Genomic DNA, 20126 nt, shown 5'->3' with positions numbered 1-20126 from the left:
TGTTATTTTTCAAGTTGAAATACATAGATGTTAGATTTATAAAATTTAGATCATTTTATCTCCTTTAATTAAATAATTATTCTGAATAAAATATTTGTGCCAATTGAATAAAATAAATTGCCTGTCTTTGTTTTTTGGTTGACTAAAAAAATAAAAATATTTAGTTTTTTCTATTAAGCTAAAAATAATTTATTTGATATCAGCCAACATAATTAAAATGAATTTACATCAATTTCGTTATGTTGATCGATGTTAACATGTTATTTTTCATTAAATAGAAAAAGTAAAATATTTTAATTTTTTCTATTCAATCAAAAAACAAATACTACTTAATAACCTTCATTCTTCAAAAATTATAAATATAACATCAAATTTACTTAAATAACTTTATGATTTTTTGAAAAGTATTTTAATTGAACCTATATTTTGATAATGAAAAAAAAAAATTGGTCAATAAATAAGAAGTTATATATAAATGAGTTTAAAAGGTTTTAATGAAAGCAAATAAAGACTTATTAACACCTAAATTAGATCTTATTAATAAGGACTTATTTAAATTATTTTTACACACTTCTTTAAATATTTTTCATTTATTTATTTAATTTCTATTTTAAATTAAATAATTTTAAAATACATAAATTTTTTAACTCATTTTAATTATATATATATATATATATATATATATATATATATATATATATATATATATATATATATATATATATATATATTATTGATAAAATATGAAAAAAAATTTATTTATTTTTTTTCTTTCCAAAAAAATATGTAATATAAACCTTATCAACAAATTTATGTGCTTACATAGTTATATTATTTATGTGTACAAAAATAATATGATATAACTTTATTGAAAAATAAAAAATGCAAAAGATTTTTCAATACATGTAGAAGGATTATTGGTCAAACAAATAAAAGAATAAAATTGTAAAATAAATCATTTCGAATTTAAAAATTTTAATTTTACAATTTTTAAGTTGTCAAACCCTTTGTTGAAAGTAAAATATGTTCCTAATTATTTATTTATTTTTTTATTATTATTTAGTAACACTCTTAATGACAAAATTTCGTTGTCCATAAAACGACGCCGTATTAGCAACCTGAAATTAAATTATATACGTAACCTTCCAAGCCGTTTACCCGGTCTGTCAGTACACTCGACCCTTCACTTCTAAGGACTAGGCATTGAGTCTCAGACTCTCAAGGCCCATTCACAGGTATAGAAAATTTCCCTCTATTTCTCACCCTAATACTGTTTGGTGTTGAAATTTTGATCCAGATGCAAATTTTAAGGGTTTTTTTTCAGCTAATTCTGAGTCATTTGAATTCGGATGCTCGTTGAATTGTAACTTGCAATCATTCTGTTTGTTCATTCTTGTTGGGAATTTATTTGTTGTGTTCGTTGGGGTTCAGATTTGATTTAGAATTTGGCTTTTGGAGTTAGGGTTTAGTGGGGATTTTTTTGAATTTGGATTTGGGATTTAGGGCTAAAATTTCCATTGAATTTCACAATCATATGAGGAAAACGATTAAACCCTATCATCAAGCTTGCCATTTTAGGATTACAGTTGTGGTGCTCTGTACTAAAACGTGTTGTGAGTAGTTGTGGAAGCAAGAAAGGTGAACATTGATAGATGACGGATACGATATAGGAGTTGAAGAATGTATATGTGTTTGTTTATCATTTCTTTTAACCCAGCAATGGGGAATCCACCCATAGGGCTCCATTTATCCATTTATCCCAACTGCCAATGAAGGAAACTCTGGATGTTTGATTATCATGGGAAGTAAATTTTAGGGAGAGAGATTCTAGTATATAAAAAAAAATCCTATTAAACGTTCGAGTAAAGCTTAGAATTAATATTCTTAAAAAAACAAAAAATTTCATAAACTAAATTGAGATTCTTTAATTTATTTTCATAAAATTAATGTAACAGAATTTTAAATTAGTTAGGTAATTTTGTATGGTGGAATTGGAGAGTAGGAATTTCCTGACTCCTAATTAATAAATAAATATATAATGTAATGAAAATAACTCTCTTCTTTATTGGTATATGATTATATTTATTTTATGAGTATCCCGAGGTTTGGGGTCTCCATGGAGAGGCCTAAGGGCTTCGCCATGGAAGGTTCCTCAGTTATATATATATATATATATTTTTATTTATTTTATGAGTATCCCACCACATCTATCATGCATCACACTGTAGCCATAGCCCTTTTTTTGTATGTCGGAAATAAACCTCCCTGATATCATTTGAATCAGTAAGTTTCTCCGTATCTTCCATGTTTGTGCCTGATACACTGCCTGATAATTCTAGGAATCTTTCCAGATTCAGAAATCTATGAAAAATCTACTGAAATTTTGCAATGCCAACACACAGGCGATATTGACTGAAAATCTGGTGTTTCATTTCGGAACCATCTGAAATCTCGATATTACAGTGATATTCGTTGAAATTATTGATTTATAGGAAAAAATTTGAGGCTTTAGGGGTAGCATTGTTTTATAATTAGGGTTGTTGGGTGCTGAGGAAAGAAAATGTTGCTTTATTTTTTCTGTTTTTTTTTTTTTTTTTAAGTTTTTAATAGATTGAAGAGATTTGCTACTTATTGTGATTGATGAGTTGTGAGTTGTCTAATTGTGTGTATAGATGATGGAGGAAAATTTGCTGCACAACGAGAGTATGGAGGAGGAAGAAGAAGAGTATGTATTGCTGAATCTGGATGAGGTTAGAGGCCAAGTTGATATCCCACCAAATGCCCCATATGTTCTATCCGTATGCTTCTCAACTTGTAATTTTCACTTTTTTAAAAAAAGTGATTTGTATGTTCTTGATTTTTATGACTTATTGGTTGAATTTGAAGTCTTTTTGTTTCTATTATTGATATATTACTGGATTTTTTTTGAGGGGGAGTTGGGAAATATGTGAATATGCAAAATTTTGGAATGTGGTGATTTTCTGGTTTTGTTGATTGGGTTGAAGGTTGGAACGAGCGAAAGGAACTGAAACAAATTTGAAGGACTATCAATTTTTGGTGTTTGGTTGTTATACGAATAGCAAGGAAGAAAATATTTTCTCTTTCTGGAAGTGGAAAAAAAATTATTCAAAACATGTTTGGCAGCACATTTTTTTGAAGTTTGTCTTTAAGGAAAAGAAATTCCACAACATGGGTCACTGTTAGGAAACTGCAAAATATTGATTTTTCAAATATGTGAGCACTCTTGCAACTGAAATTGGAAAAGATGCCATAAAAAAATAAAATAAAATAAAATAATAAAAAACTAGTTCTTTTTATCTTTATTTTGTTTTTATCTTACATTATGCATACATTTTATCATTTTTCCTTTGTTTATAATGTCACTTTGTTCTTTTTGAAATAAAAATTGCAGGGTCTAGACACGCTGAGCCCAATATTGGTTATAGGCGACAGCTTGAAGCTGGTGAGTTAATAGCTTGCAAAAATTTGAGGTTCACCTCAAGAATTGCAATGACAAAAAACATTCTATTTTTCTCTATTGTATCGTGGCTGTATATTATTTCAGTATTTTTCTTCTCCTTGTTAGAGGTTTTTCATGTTTGCCTCTGGTCTAAACATGTTGCTGTCTAAGTGCTTTCAGAGCAATGATTGTATGTTCATTAGTCTTTGAACTATTAAGGGATTTGGGATGTTCTAGGAAAACTAATCCTTTTAATGTTGTTTTCAGTAGCATTTGAGATGAGTAAATACGAAAATAAATCAGTTTGGCTTTAACTAGAAGCTATAGAAGTTCCACTAAACATGAAATAGCTTCCTACATAAGCCAAAATAAGGTTTCTACAATAAGCAACATTTTACCACCTTCTGCATGGAGCTCTTTTAACAAAATTATCCCAATAAGTATAGAAACTCTTATTGATCTTAAAAATAATGTTAGGAATTTGAGGCTAATCCAAACTATGATAATTACCTTAGAGGGGGGGTGAATAGGGTGATGGTCTCTTTTCGCAAATATAAACTATGTGAATGAAGAGACAATTATATGCAAGTATATAATAAGCAATGTAAAGACAATTGCATATAAATTAAAAGAGTTAGGGAAGAGAGAGTGTAAACACGAGAGTTTATAGTGGTTCGGCACTTCCTTGCCTACGTCCACTCTCCTCAATCTCCTAACCGAGTGAGGGTTCCATTATCTTGAAGCTTCAACCAAGCTTCTAATCTCTTTACAATTGGATTATGGTTCCAATTCACCCTCTTGGACTTTTGGCTTCAAGCACTCTTTACACTTCTCAAGAGTTATCCCACTCTTGAACAACCTCTCAAGTGATACCCCTCACTTGAGAAAATTCCTCTCAAAGATATACAAATAATGATCTGACAAAAATCCTAGCACAAGAACTTTAAGCTCAAATGATACAAGAGAAACTAGGATTGAATGGTGCACTAAAGATATGCAAGTTTTGGAATAATGGTGCACTCAAAAATACTCTTCCAATGCTCAAATATAATCAAGAAAGATTTGGGAAGATTTAGCTTATGAAACAATGAAGTTTGGAGCCTTTTTATAGAAGAAAAAAGTCATACTAGCCGTTGGGGGTTCGACCGGTTGACTAGCCGTTAGGAAAAGTGACCGTTGGGCCTCAACCGGACCTCAACCGGTTGAGGTTCAACCTTGACCGGGAAGAGGAGGCCACTGGGAGAGAGAGAGTTTTTGGCCTCCCTCAACCGGTCCTCGATTGGACGAGCACAACCGGTCGACCGGTTGAACCGGTTGAGCCATTTTTTTGGCTCAACACTCAACCTTTTTCAACTTAAAACCTTTTAACACAAGTTTGAAAATCATTTAACACAAGGTTTTAGTTGAAAACATGAAATCATCCAATTCTTAAGATATTTAAAACAATATTACACTTGGATGATTTTGGTGCATAAATAAAGAATGAAATGCATGAAAGTCTTAGTACACCAACAACCTTACAAAGAGATCCTAAGAAGCTTTGGTCTTGAAAAACTCTTCTCTTTGAGGTGGTCTTCTTCTTCATGATTTCTCCTTGACTTGATTTGTCTTTGGATTGCCACTTTGAAAGTTGTCTTGCCTAATCACACTTGAGATATGATCATTAGTTCTAAACCTTGTTTTGTTATCATCAAAATCAAGATTAACCAAACCTTGGTTTCACAAATAAGTTTTGACTTCTCATAAGCTTGTAATCTTCTATTTATTTATTTAATAAACAATGTGAGAGGTCCACAAATAACTTTGAATAGAATCCAAAGTTACTGTTTTTTGTGTTATGGTTTTTTAAACTCTGAATAGAATCCATAGACTTCACGCTAGCTGGAATTAACTTACAATTAGTTATATATAGTTATGTATTCATTTGCTAAGTTTTCTTGTTGCATGGTAAGTTATGAAGATTAACCTTATGATTTCTGAACACAAGTTCTTTCCATTAATGCTTGTCTTTTCACAGATTGGGGAATATGAAGAAACAATTGGTACATGCTTGGTTTTCTCAGAAGGCCGTAAGTGTGGTTCCTTACCCAAGAAAATGTATATTTGATCATCCAAGTGTTGTCAATTTTAAGTTCATTTGATGTCATTTATTTAATAGATCTGTTACTAAAAGTTTATCATGTTATACACTTTGCAGAGGCCACCCCTGTGGTTCATGAAGAGACGGGACCATCTGAAGCAAATCTTTTTTCAGGCACATTCATAATAGATCCTAATCAAGCTCCAGCCAAGGAAGTTAAACCGATTGCTAGCCTCCAGAAAATTTTGAGGTTTAGAGTATTACACGAAGGTGATGTTCAAGATGCAACTTCTGAACCTGTTGATATTTGAACAGTGTGTCAATACCCATTACTTGTTATCAGTTATCTAAAGTCAATCTTGAGTTTATGTGAAAAGATCACTGTCAATATAATAAAACGTTAAGATTGACAATATCCTGACTTGAAATTCTTCAAAAAGAATACTGCCTAAATTATAAAATGGATTGAATCAATTGGTTGCCCAAACTGTTTATTAATCGAACAGATATAAATTTGTTGAAATTGGAACAGTGTGTTCTAATACTGTAGTTTAATTTTGTTAGCTCTAAGAGATGGTCTATAGAGAGTGTTAGATCAAATTTAGGGTTCCAGAAAGTGGTAAAAGCAAATTATTCTCATGTTTGGTTATACCATGAAAAATACGAAAGAAAGTCAAATATAATTAATATTAGTAAAATATTTGTATATTTTAAAATTATTTAATCTTTATATTGAAGAGTTAAGTAAAATGAGTTTGAAATAATATATAAAAATAATTATTAACTTTAAATCTATTTTTTATTTTTTTTTCCTTTTTATGTTTTTTCTCTATTTTTTTTCCCTTACATTTTCCTTCAAACTTGATAGGAGCCAAACATAGTCCTAGTGTTTTATTTTTTTGAGCTTTTGGTAGACAAAAGAGACCTGATCCAAACAAGTACTCGGCTCCCATACTAGATCATAATGAGAAACTCTTTTAGACTTCATCATTATGTAGGAGTAAAAGAATACTACCAAAGTCCACAGATTGTGTCCTTTGCTCCTCAGGCATCCGACTTAAGAAAAACAGGAGGAAATAATTTCATTCCTGGGAAGTATATGAATTTTAAGTTCGGGAATTTTTTTCATGTCCGAATTCTCTTGGATCGGATTTTGACCATTTTATCTAGAAACCAATTGATGTTAAGGTAGGTCAAATATAACAAACCTTCATTTGGGTTACTCATCCCTAGGTTTAAGGCCCTCCTTGAGAGGCATATGCAGTTAATTCAAATCCAAGTCAGAAGTGTAGTTCGGAGCCAACTTGGGGTATTCAGCCTTCAGTATTTAAATTTGGATTCAGCTTAGATTGGAAATGTCAAATTCAGGATGAATCCTGTCCACGAAATTATAATTTTTTTTCTCTCCTTTTAGCTACATCTGTACCCAACAACAAAGTAGTATAATATATAACCTGTTCACAGATCCGCTCTTCCTTTCAGGAGTTTATTTATATAAAAAAATAAAAAAAATATATATATATATATATAATATATAACATGGATGGATTGAAGGAAAGGGTTAATCAAAGTCAAATTCATCTATTAAAATATCCGACTTGCTTCAAACCTAATTTGATTTGATGTCATAATGAGAATTTCTAAGCCATAAAATATATATATATATAACAATACTATAGAATAAGAGATAAAAGAAATTAAATATGTTTCAAAGTTATAAAATATATCATTGATTACTAATATAACATAAATAACAATTCTCAAAGATTGAATATTATTTTATTTGGACTTTGATATGTGGCACGTGTCCTAGGTCTAGGCCAGAGCTTTGACTCTGTCATGGGGTTGGACTTGTTAGGCTTGGACCTTCACGGTTGGTGAGTTTATGAATGCTTAATCTTTAAGGAAAGATGTTATGAACTTGATTCCCATACTTTCAAATTTGATTTTGAAAATTGTCTTGCTTTTTCAAATGATAGTTGAATTAATTAAGATTTATAAAATATTTAATGTAATTTAAATGATATTTTATTTTCTTTGTGAGAAAGTAAATATGATTTTAATTATTATAAAATAAAATATATTCAAGATAACCACAAAATAAATAAAAATTATAAAAAGTTAATATTTATGAAATAATTAAAATCAAGTTTAGATATATAAAAAATTACAATATTACCTAACAATTCACAGACGCATTCTAGTAATAGCTTCTAGAAACAAACAAACGAACAAACTACACAGTCAAATCCAAAAAAGAGAAAGCAAGGAGGAGAGAGTGTCACTCAAACGTCATATCTACCTACGCAAACTTTCTCCTCAGTCAAATCCACTCACTTTTGGGGCCTGTATGTGAAAACCCCAAGATTTGCTCCATTTGCACCACTCATATCACAACCAAAAGTCATTACTCATGAGTCAAACAAAAGATTCCTTTTTTTTTTTCAGTCCAATTATGGCATTCAGATTGGTATGTATTTGAAATAGAGCTTCTATAGATATAAAGGTTTTGGTCGGTCTTGGGTTTGCGTGATCATCTCCTCTAAATTAATAATATCTAAATTGTTATAAATATTATAATAATTTGCATATGGATGATAATATTATTATCATATTTATACTTTTATCATATTTATATTGTTCCCTTAGCATATGAATAAAGGTTAATGAATTAATAGAGTGATACCGAATAATTAAGCTATCATCTCTTTTTATTTGTTTATTTTTTTATTTTAATTTTCATATTTATTTTACAACACAAACTTACTTTTAATGGCTAATTATTTTTAACAATTATAATGCATATCTCTTAAATGCTGTAGGCAGCAAATTTAAAATATAACATTCGCTTGTCTCCTATTTCATGAAAAAATAATTAAGTATAAAAATAATGAAAAGAAGAAGTTATTTTGTTAAAAAAAAATTAAATCATTTTTTTAAAATTTGATCAAATCGGTATATAGTTATTCTAAGATACACATTTAATTTTTTTAATACTTATAAACATTTATTTTTTTTAAGTATTAAAATAATTAAAAAACTTCATAAAATTACTATCAATACCATTCTTATAAATTTTCTTTTAAAATAATTCTTATATTAAAAATATTTTCTAAAGACAGTGTCATATAGAGTTTAAACAAGTGAAGAATTTAAGTTAATAAGATATTTATTTTGTATCAGGTAGAGCAAAGAGTTTGATCACTTCTCATATTTATCTTATTATAGACTTAAAAATTTGTTTGAATTTTATTTTTATATTAATTTTAAGTTTAATTTTATTCTTAAATTTTAATTTCTAATGACATGTGTTGTTTTTAACCCACTCATCATTTAATTTTTAATTTTTTTAAAAAAATATTATTTTATTTTATTATTATTACTATTACTATTTTTTTTTTTTTTTCTTTTTTGTCTTTCCTCTTTCTCCTATCCTAACCATTCCACCTACTCCTTTCCACCTACTCCCCTTGCCATTACCTTCTCGTACGCGTCTACCCACTTCCCATTCCTTCCTCGAAGGTGATTTTTTTTTATAAAAAAAAAAAAAAATTTAAATTTTTTTATCCTCTTTCTATACTATCCTCTCTTGATTTTTTGTCAAATCTTATGTTTTTATACGTTGAATTTCTTAGTTGATAATTATAAACTAATTAAATAAGATTTTCTTTTAATTTTTAAAAAATTGAAACAACAATCTTCTTCAAATAAAATTTCTAACTCTTCTCAAATTTAAAAATAAATAAATTAATAAAAATGAATATAAGAAATAAGTATAATCATTTAATAGATTTAATTATTATAAAATAAAATATATTCAAGCATGATCATGAAATAAATGAAAATTATTTTTTTATAATTTTGATTAAATAATTAAAATCAAATTTAGATATATGAAAAATACAATATTAGGTAGCAATTCACACGGTTGCGTGTGGATGAAGCTAGAAATACCCTAAACCTAATGAAGCTAGAAATATAAAAAATGTGAACCGCCAAGACACAGACCATGCAAGGCACAAGCATCGAAAGGAGATAGAAACAGTCAATTCAAAGTGAGACAGGAAGAAATAGTCGGCAACCATTTTTGCTGTATTATCCCTAGAGTTATGCTGATGGGGCTGCTTTTGTACCCCTATTATCAATAGGAGAATTATGGTTTTGGGAGCTGTTGGGTTTGAAAATTGCTGTGAAGGGCTTACACTTAATATAATTAGAGTGGGAAGTTACAAGAAATTATAAAATTACGCCTACTTTATGAGTCATACATGCCCAAAATACTCTTAAGAGCCTTTCCTTTTTTTTTTTTTAAGGCGGCAATTAAGTATTCATGCCTTTTTTAAAAAGGGAGAATTAAGTACATGATGATTAATATATTAAAATTTTAAGAAAAATTTAAAAATAATGAATAGAATATTTTTTTCATAATCTATTTAATATTTATATAGTTTTTATTTTTTTTAAGTTACAACTATTATCTTAATTTATTTTTTATTAATTTAATATTCGATTATTTTTTTTATTTGGAAATTTAATTAAATAATAATTTATATTAATTTAACTTGCTTATTTTTTTTATTTTGTAATTTTTATTTTTAAATTTAATTAAGCAACAATGGCATAAGACATGTTTATATCAATTTATTTTTTATTAATTTCACGTTAACTTAATATTATTTTTTATTTTGAAATTTGGATTTTTTGAAATTTAATTAAATAATAACCCTATAAGACATGTTTATCTTAATTTATTTTTCATTAATTTAATGTTGAATTATTATTATTTTTATTTAATTTTTTTTTGAAATTTAATTAAACAATAACGGCATAACACATGTTTATCTTAATTTGTTTTTCATTAATTTAATATTTAATTATTATTATTATTATTATTTATTTTGATGTAAAAATTTGTAAATCATGAATTTATGTATATATTTTGTTTTATTTTCTTTATTTGTTTTTCATACTAAATTAGTAGAAAATTTAACTGAATGTATGCATAAATATCAAATATAATTTTTTTTTTCCATATGTTTACATGTATATAAGACAATCATACTAAATATACTCGCATTTTTATTATTTTTCATAAAAGGATTTGTATAAATCCAATGTAATTAGTATAAATATCTTTATACATAAGGATTAAAACCAATGTGTCTTAAACATTGTAGGAAACAAATTTAAAACATAATGATTGCATACCTCCCTATCTTATAAAAAAATAATTAAAGTATAAAAATAATTAAAAGAAGTCATTTTGTTTTTTTAAAAACTTCAAAATCCCCTTTTTCTATAATTAAATTTTTTAACATTTTAAAATCTAAATAATTTCATTTATGATTGATTATAAAAAATTATAATTTTTCTCTTAAAATGATTTTTATACTAGAAGCGAGTTTAAAAACGTGAGGATTTAAAGTTAATAAGGTATTTATTTTGTACCATAACATTCAAGGTAGAGGACAAGGTTTGGTCTGTTCTCATATTCATGCATGTAGAAAAAAAATTGATAATCTTTAAAATTTGATAAAGAGAGCACTGCATTTTTATTTTTAAAATATCTCTACCAATTTGGATATTAAGTGCGGGCCAACCTGGATATCCAGGTGTACGTAATTTTCCCGAAAGTCGTTGTTATACGGCGACATGGGTGAATAGGAATAGAACATTTTGAACAGGTAGTTGTTGGCACTCTCTGAGCAGTCTGACATCGACTTTCGATCATGAATGTGGCAAGTTGGACTCCCTATATAAACACTGGCACTCTGTATGTTTAGCACCGAGTTTCCATCACGAATGCGTTCAAGAAAGCGATGAAGTGCATCTCCATACCACTCTATCTCTGGCTGATTCTGATCACCCTGGCTCCGGTGGAAGGTTCTAGGGTTCAGAGCAGCTCCAAAGAGGCGGTTGTGATGGCACGGGGGCTTGTCCCACCAGCTGCTCCTTCCTTTTGCACTCACATCGGCGTTGGCAACGGAGATCATGACCGCTGCCCCCCGGCTCCTGTGGGAGGTTCTAGCTCCAAGAAAGCGGCTCTTGTGGGAGGTTCTAGGGTTTATAGCAGCTCCAAGGTGGCGGCTGTAAAAGTTTGGGGGCCTGTCCCACCATCTGCTCCTTCCTCTTGTACTCACATCGGCGTTGGCAACGGAGATCATCGCCGCTGCCCCCCATCCACTCCTTGATGATGATGATGATGGATAATGCCCATATAGAGTATTATGATCGAGATTATCTGGTTTGAATAGGAAGTTATCTATTTTCTTCTTTGAGTAAAAAGCATGATTATGATGTTCACGTTGCTATGAATTTAGCTTTTTTATTTTTAAGAATTAATTGGTTGAGGTAAAGAAATAATTTTTATATTTGTGAATTTAACATCTTTTATTTTTATTTTTTGAAGTATAACTTATTTTTTATATAAATATATTTAATTATTTCAAGTATTTAAATATAAATTTTAAAAGAAATAATTATTTTTATAATAAAAAATAAATGATTTTTTGTTAAAATGTAAAAAAAATAAAATGATTTAGGGTTAAATTTTTAAAATTGAGTTTTTAATTACCTTTCTAACCAAATAATTTTTTTTTAATATATATAAGTTTTATGACAATGAAACTATAAAATGTTGTATCAGATTATTTATTTCTGCTTTGAACAACTATTACACGCCACTAAAACGCTTGATTCCAATTTCTTTAAGAGATAGTAAGGGCTCCTAAAATATATTTTCAATAGAATATAGAAAATAAAAAATAAAAAATCATGGCTATTTTTTTATATTCCCACAGCCGGAAAGGGTACTGACCTATCCAGGACCTTTTTGTTCCAATGAATCGTAGATATAAAAAAATATATTTGATTTGAAAACAAAAATACTTGTTATTGAAGCAATAACAATAATAAGATAAGAAGAACTTTCCAATGATATAGAATCGAAATGTGAATTCGTCTTATTATTTTATAATTCTTTTTTTCTTTATATATATATATTGGGAGCCGTCATTTTCACAAGTTGGAGCCTCTTCTCGGCGACTGGAGTTGGAGGCGAGAGTGCTTCCTCCGGAGATCTGAGGGTTTCCTTTTTCACAGTTGAATTTCTTCCAAAAGTTTGTGCGGGAAAAGTAGATCCATCAAGGAAATGGTTATGCTGGCCGTGAATTGAAGGCGGCGCCCATCTTTCCCCTCTCTCAACTTGTATACAGGTATACACAATTTTCCTTCGTTTTCTTTTCTCTGTTATTCTCTTTTGGTTGATTTGTACCTTCTGATTGTACCACAGTTGAGATCCGCGTTTCTAGATCTGCAATCTTGCAGGCATTGGGCTTCAAATTTCTGTTGTAATTTGTCTCTCTCTCTTTTTTTTTTTTCATGCGATTTGTGAAGAACGGTGGAAAGATAACTGTCAATATAATAAAATCTTAAGATTGACAATAACCTGACTTGAAGTTCTTCAAAAAAAATACTGCCTAAATTATAAAATAGATTGAATCAATTGGTTGCCCAAACTGTTTATTAATTGAACCGATTGATTGAAATTGGTGCAGTGTGTTCTAATATTGTGGTTTACTTTTGTTAGCTCTAAGAGATAGTCTACAGAGTGTGTTAGATCAGAATTAGGCTATGTTTTTTCCCGGAAAGTAGTAATGAAAGAAAGAAAATACCAAAGAAAATGATTTTTTTCATTTCTAGTTATATCATGGAAAATACTAAAAAAAAAAAAGTCAAATATAATTAACATTAGTAAGAAAATTATATATTTTTATATAAAGAGATAAAGTAAGTAAAATGAGTTTGAAGTAATATGTAAAATTGATTTATTGACTTAAAATTTAAATTTTTTTTTTTCACTTTTTATTTCTCTCTACTTTTTCTCACTATTTTTTTCTTTGGCCTTTCCCTTTTAACTCTCCGGTAGCCAAATATAGCCTTAGTGCTACCAAAGCCCAGACCCACTTTTAACTCTCCGGTAGCCAAATATAGCCTTAGTGCTACCAAAGCCCAGACCCAGAGATTGTGTCCTTTGCTCCTGCTTGAAGGCATCCAACTTAAAGAAAAACAGGAGAAAATAATTTCATTCTTGGGAAGTATATAAATTTTAAGTTTGGGAATTTTTTTCGGGTTTGAATTCTCTTGAATCAGGTTTTGACCACTTTATCTAAAAACCAATTGGTGTTAGGATAGGTGAAACATCACGAGCCTTCATTTGGGTGACTCATCCCTAGGTTTAAGACTGATGTTGTTGCACGGTTGCACCCCAGGAAACTCTGCTCACAATAATAGACTTAGGGTCTGCAATATCATCAGCCTGAAACGGCAAAGCTGCTCCAGAGACACCCTGAAATCAAATTGAAACTCATGCTAGTGAATTATGTTGAAGTTGATTGGATGAAACAGGTTAGTTCATCAAGAAATCTAGTTTAATAGTAGGCAGAATTGAGTGTAACAAAATATATGGATTCATGAAAATTGAATTGAGATTGATGGTGCAATTGGTTATGGTTTAAGGCCCTCCTTGAGAGGAATATTGGGTTGGTTGTAGCAGTTAATTCAAATCCAACTCAGAATTAGGAATTGTAGTTCTGAGCCAACTTGGGGTATTCAGTCTTCAGTAAAAGGGAAGGGTTAGTCAAAGTCAAATTCATCTATTAATATATCCAACTTGCTTCAAACCTAATTTGATTTGAAGTCGGGATGAGAATTTCTAAGCCACGCCTAAGTCCTCAGGGAATTAGGGTTGGTACTTGTTACAGGTTGCATGACTCAGAAAAAAAAAAATAGAATTGAGTCTCTTAATAGATAAAATAATTATTTTAAAGCCATAGAATATATAACAATACTACAAATTAAGAGATAAAAGAATTAAATATGTTTCGAAGTTATAAAATATCTTATTGATTTCTAATATAACATAAATAACAACTCTCAAATATTAAATATTATTTTATTTTAAATAAAATAATATGTGATATTGTACATGGATTTCTCTTTTACAAAAAATTTAGATCATTTAAACATATTAAATAAAATAATATGTTTGAATGACATTTTCTGTGTTATTTTTCAAGTTGAAATACGATAGATGTTAGATTTATAAAGTTTAGATCATTTTATCTCTTTTAATTAAATAATTATTTTGAATAAAATATTTTTACCAATTGAATAAAATAAAGTATTTGTTTTTTGATTGAATAAAAAAAAAAACAAAAATATTTAATTTTTTTTATTAAATAAAAAATGACTTATTTGATATCAACCAATATAATTAAAATAAATTTATTTATAAGTTCAATTCAGTTATACTAATCAATGTTAACATGTTAATTTTAATTAAATAAAAAAATCAAATATTTTGATTTTTTTTCTATTCAATTAAAAAACAAATATTACTTAATAACCTTTATTTTTTTTAAATTATAAATATAACATCAAATTTACTTAAACAATTTTTTGATTTCTTGAAAAATGTTTTAATTAAACCTATATTTTGATAATGGAAAAAAATAAAAAAATAAAAATCTGTTGTTAAATAAGAAGTTATATATAAATGAGTTTAAAAGGTTTTAATGAAAGCAAATAAAGACTTATTGAAAAGGACTTATTTAAATTATTTTTACACGTTTTTTAAATATATATTTATTTATTTATTTATTTTCTATTTTAAATTAAATAATTTTAAAATACATACATTTTAAACTAATTTTAATTATATATATTATTGATAAAATATGAAAAAATAATTTCTATAGATTTTTTTACTTTCCAAAAAAAAAATGTAATATAAACCTTATCAACAAATTTATGTGCTTACATAGTTATATTATTTATGTGTACAAAATAATATGATATAACTTTATTGAAAAATAAAAAATGCAAAAGATTTTTCAATATATGTAGAAGGATTGTTGGTCAAACAAATAAAAGAATAAAATTGTAAAATAAATCATTTCGAATTTCAAAATTTTAATTTTACAATTTTTAAGTTGTCAAACTCTTTGTTGAAAGTAAAATATTTTCCTAATTTATTTTATTTTTATTATTTAGTAACACTCTTAAATGGCAAAATTTCGTTGTCCATAAAACGACGCCGTATTAGCAACGTGAAATTAAATTATATACGTAACCTTCCAAACCGTTTACCCGGTCTCTCAGTACACTCGACCCTTCACTGCTAAGGACTTGGCATTGCGTCTCAGACTCTCAAGGCCCATTCACAGGTATAGAAATTTTCCCTCTATTTCTCACCCTAATACTGTTTGGTGTTGAAATTTTGATCCAGAGATGCAAATTTTAAGGGTTTTTTTTTTTTTGGCTAATTCTGAGTCATTTGAATTCGGATGCTCGTTGAATTGTAACTTGCAATCATTCTGTTTGTTCATTTTTGTTGGGAATTTATTTGTTGTGTCCGTTGGGGTTCAGATTTGATTTAGAATTTGGGTTTTGGAGTTAGGGTTTAGTGGGGATTTTTTTTGAATTTGGATTTGGGATTTAGGGCTAAAATTTCCATTGAATTTCACAATCATATGAGGAAAACGATTCAACCCTATCATCAAGCTTGCCATTTTAGGATTACAGTTGTGGTGTTCTGTACTAAAACGTGTTGTGAGTGGTTGTGGAAGCAGGAAAGGTGAGCATTGATAGATGACGGATACGATATAGGAGTTGAAGAATGTATATGTGTTTGTTTATCATTTCTTTTAATCCAGCAATGGGGAATCCACCCGTAGGTCTCCATTTATCCCAACTGCCAATGAAGGAAACTCTGGATGTTTGATTATCATGGGAAGTAAATTTTAGGGAGAGAGATTCTAGTATATATAAAAAAATCCTAATAAACGTTCGAGTAAAGCTTAGAATTAATATTTAAAATAAAAATAAAAATTCATAAACTAAATTGAGATTCTGTAATTTATTTTCATAAAATTAATGTAACAGACTTTTAAATTAGTTAGGTAATTTTGTATGGTGCAATTGGAGAGTAGGAATTTCCTGACTCCTAATAAATAAATAAATATATAATGTAATGAAAATAACTCTCTTCTTTATTGGTATATGATTATATTTATTTTATGAGTATCCTGAGGTTTAGGGTCTCCATGGAGAGGCCTAAGGGCTTTGCCATGGAAGGTTCCTCAGTTATAAATATATATCATACATCACACTGTAGCCATAGCCCTTTTTTTGTATGTCGGAAATAAACCTCCCTGATATCATTTGAATCGGTAAGTTTCTCCATATCTTCCATGTTTGTGCCTGATACACCACCCGATAATTCTAGGAATCTTTCCAGATTCAGAAATCTATGAAAAATCTACTGAAATTTTGCAACGCCAACACATGGGCGATATTGACTGAAAATCTGGTGTTTCGTTTCAGAACCATCTGAAATCCCGATATTATAGTGATATTCGTTGAAATTATTGATTTATAGGAAAACATTTGAGGCTTTAGGGGTAGAATTGTTTTATAATTAGGGTTGTTGGGTGCTCAGGAAAGAAAATGTTGCCTTGTTTTCTCTGTTTTTTTTTTCTTTTTAAGTTTTTAATAGATTGAAGAGATTTGCTACTTATTGTGATTGATGAGTTGTGAGTTGTTTAATTGTATGTATAGATAATGGAGGAAAATTTGGTGCACAACGAGAGTGTGGAGGAGGAAGAAGAAGAGTATGTATTGCTGAATCTGGATGAGGTTAGAGGCCAAGTTGATATCCCACCAAATGCTCCATATGTTCTATCCGTATGCTTCTCAACTTGTAATTTTCACTTTTTTAAAAAAAGTGATTTGTATGTTCTTGATTTTTATGAATTATTGGTTGAATTTGAAGTCTTTTTGTTTCTATTATTGATATATTACTGGATTTTTTTTGAGGGGGGGTTGGGAAAGATGTGAATATGCAATTATTTTGGAATGTGGTGATTTTCTGGTTTTGTTGATTGGGTTGAAGGTTGGAACAAGCGAAAGGAACTGAAACAAATTTGAAGGACTATCAATTTTTGGTGTTCGGTTGTTATACGAGTAGCAAGGAAAAGAAAATATTCTCTTTCTGGAAGTGGAAAAAAAATTAGTCAAAACATGTTTGGCAGCACATTTTTTTGAAGTTTGTCTTTAAGGAAAAGAAATTCCTCAACATGGGTCACTGTTAGGAAACTGCAAAATATTGCTTTTTCAAATATGTGAGCACTCTTGCAACTGAAATTTGGAAAAGATGCCATAAAAAAAAAAAAAAAACACTAGTTCTTTTTATCTTTTTATTTTTTATTTTTTTTATTTTTATTTTATCTTACATTATGCATACATTTTATCATTTTTCCTTTGTTTATAATGTCACTTTGTTCTTTTTGAAATAAAAATTGCAGGGTCTAGACACGCCGAACCCTATATTGGTTATAGGCGACAGCTTGAAGGTGGTGAGTTAATAGCTTGCAAAAATTTGCGGTTCACCTCAAGAATTGCAATGACCAAAAACATTCTATTTTTCTCTATTGTATCGTGGCTGTATATTATTTCAGTATTTTTCTTCTCCTTGTTAGAGGTTTTTCATGTTTGCCTCTGGTCTAAACATGTTGCTGTCTAAGTGCTTTCAGAGCAATGGTTGTATGTTCATTAGTCTTTGAACTATTAAGGGCTTTGGGATGTTCTAGGAAAACTAATCCTTTTAATGTTGTTTTCAGTAGCATTTGAGATGAGTAAATACGAAAATAAATCAGTTTGGCTTTAACTAGAAGCTATAGAAGTTCCACTAAACATGAAATAGCTTCCTACATAAGCCAAAATAAGGTTCCTACAATAAGCAACATTTTACCACCTTCTGCATGGAGCTCTTTTAACAAAATTATCTGAATAGGTATAGAAACTCTTATTGATCTTAAAAATAAGTTTTGACTTCTCATAAGCTTGTAATCTTCTATTTATTTATTTAATAAACAATGTGAGAGGTCCACAAATAACTTTGAATAGAATCCAAAGTTACGGTTTTTTGTGTTATGGTTTTTTAAACTCTGACTAGAATCCATAGACTTCACGCTAGCTGGAATTAGCTTACAATTAGTTATATGTAGTTATGTATTCATTTGCTAAGTTTTCTTGTTGCATGGTAAGTTATGAAGATTAACCTTATGATTTCTGAACATAAGCTCTTTCCATTAATGCTTGTCTTTTCATAGATCGGAGAATATGAAGAAACAATTGGTACATGCTTGGTTTTCTCAGAAGGCCGTAAGTGTGGTTCCTTACCCAAGAAAATGTATATTTGATCATCCAAGTGCTGTCAATTTTAAGTTCATTTGATGTCATTTATTTAATAGATCTGTTACTAAAAGTTTATCATGTTATACACTTTGCAGAGGCCACCCCTGTGGTTCATGAAGAGACGGGACCATCTGAAGCAAATCTTTTTTCAGGCACATTCATAATAGATCCTAATCAAGCTCCAGCCAAGGAAGTTAAACCGATTGCTAGCCTCCAGAAGATTTTGAGGTTTAGACTATTACACGAAGGTGATGTTCAAGATGCAACTTCTGAACCTGTTGATATTTGAACACTGTCTCAATACCCATTACTTGTTATCAGTTATCTAAAGTCAATCTTGAGTTTATGTGAAAAGAATGCCATTGTTGTCCCCAACAAACTGTACTTACAATAATAGATTTAGGGTCTGTAATATCATCAGCCTGAAACGGCAAAGCTGTTCCAGAGACACATTGAAATAGGTTGGGTAAAGTTTCTAGCATCAACACCCTGAAATCAAATTAAAACTCATGTTGAAGTTGACGGGATGAAATAGGTTTAGTTCATCAAGAAATCTAGTTTTAGAGCAGGCACAATTGAGTATGATACATGGGTTCAGACAAATTGAATTTAGATTGTTGGTGCAATTGGTTATGGTTTAGGGCCCTCCTTGAGAGGCATATTGGGTTGATTATAACTGTTAAATAAAATCCAACTGAGAATTAGGAAGTGTAATTCTGAGCCAACTTGGGGTATTCAGTCTTCAGTATTTAAATTTGGATTCAGCTTACATTGGAAATGTCAAATTCAGGATGAATCCAATCCACGAAATCATAAATTGTTTTCTCTCCTTTTAGATACATCTGTACCCAACAACAGTAAGTTAACAAACCAACTTGTTCATAGATCGGTTTTTCCTTTCAAGAGTTTATATATATATATATATATATATGTGTGTGTATATATATATATATATATGTATGTATATGTGTGTGTGTGTGTGTATGTATATGTGTGTGTGTGTGTGTGTGTGTGTGTCTTGATTCAAACCTAATTTGATTTGATCTCATAATGAGAATTTCTAAACCATAAAATATAACAACACTATAGAAAAAGAGATAAAAAATTTAAATATGTTTCAAAGTTATAAAATATATCATTGATTACTAATATAACATCCCTATAGAAAAAGAGATAAAAAATTTAAATATGTTTCAAAGTTATAAAATATATCATTGATTACTAATATAACATAAATAGCAATTCTCAAAAATTAAATATCATTTTATTTGGATTTTCATGTGTGGCACGTGTCCTAGGTCTAGGCCAGAGCTTTGACTCTGGCATGGG

At 29.2% G+C, this 20126-nt stretch overlaps 2 protein-coding genes across 10 annotated transcripts; both read left to right on the top strand.

The window, feature by feature from the left end:
- Positions 1-1169: 1169 nt before the first annotated feature.
- LOC117908058 (general transcription factor 3C polypeptide 6-like) lies at positions 1170-19172 on the top strand. Of its 3 annotated transcripts, XR_004650150.1 has the most exons (6): positions 1170-1235; positions 2673-2798; positions 3413-3463; positions 5478-5529; positions 5658-5917; positions 19153-19172. XR_004650150.1 is itself a non-coding variant. In XM_034821709.1 (5 exons), exons 2-5 carry the CDS (start codon positions 2673-2675, stop codon positions 5849-5851), a joined length of 423 nt encoding a protein of 140 aa, XP_034677600.1. In that variant the 5' UTR covers positions 1170-1235; the 3' UTR covers positions 5852-6014. The 3 variants fall into 3 exon arrangements, 2 of the variants coding, with proteins under 2 accessions (XP_034677600.1, XP_034677601.1); XM_034821709.1 differs by lacking the exon at positions 19153-19172 and having other exon boundaries at positions 5658-6014; XM_034821710.1 differs by lacking the exon at positions 19153-19172 and having other exon boundaries at positions 5478-5557; positions 5658-5763.
- LOC117908060 lies at positions 1206-19225 on the top strand. 7 transcript variants are annotated; one of them, XM_034821713.1, is made up of 5 exons: positions 1206-1235; positions 17160-17285; positions 17906-17956; positions 18713-18764; positions 18893-19225. In XM_034821713.1, the coding sequence occupies exons 2-5, from the start codon at positions 17163-17165 to the stop codon at positions 19084-19086; spliced, it is 420 nt and encodes a 139-aa protein (XP_034677604.1). In that variant the 5' UTR covers positions 1206-1235; positions 17160-17162; the 3' UTR covers positions 19087-19225. The 7 variants fall into 7 exon arrangements, with proteins under 7 accessions (XP_034677604.1, XP_034677603.1, XP_034677609.1 ...); XM_034821712.1 differs by lacking the exon at positions 1206-1235 and adding an exon at positions 12572-12754 and having other exon boundaries at positions 18893-19214; XM_034821718.1 differs by lacking the exon at positions 1206-1235 and adding an exon at positions 15695-15766 and having other exon boundaries at positions 17160-17237; positions 17906-17953.
- The last annotated feature ends 901 nt before the right edge of the window (positions 19226-20126 follow it).

This window comes from Vitis riparia, chromosome 19 (genome assembly GCF_004353265.1).
Source record: "Vitis riparia cultivar Riparia Gloire de Montpellier isolate 1030 chromosome 19, EGFV_Vit.rip_1.0, whole genome shotgun sequence".
Taxonomy (NCBI): Eukaryota; Viridiplantae; Streptophyta; class Magnoliopsida; order Vitales; family Vitaceae; genus Vitis; species Vitis riparia.
Note: the sequence above shows the minus strand (reverse complement) of the source record. Positions and strands in the feature narration are given on the sequence as shown.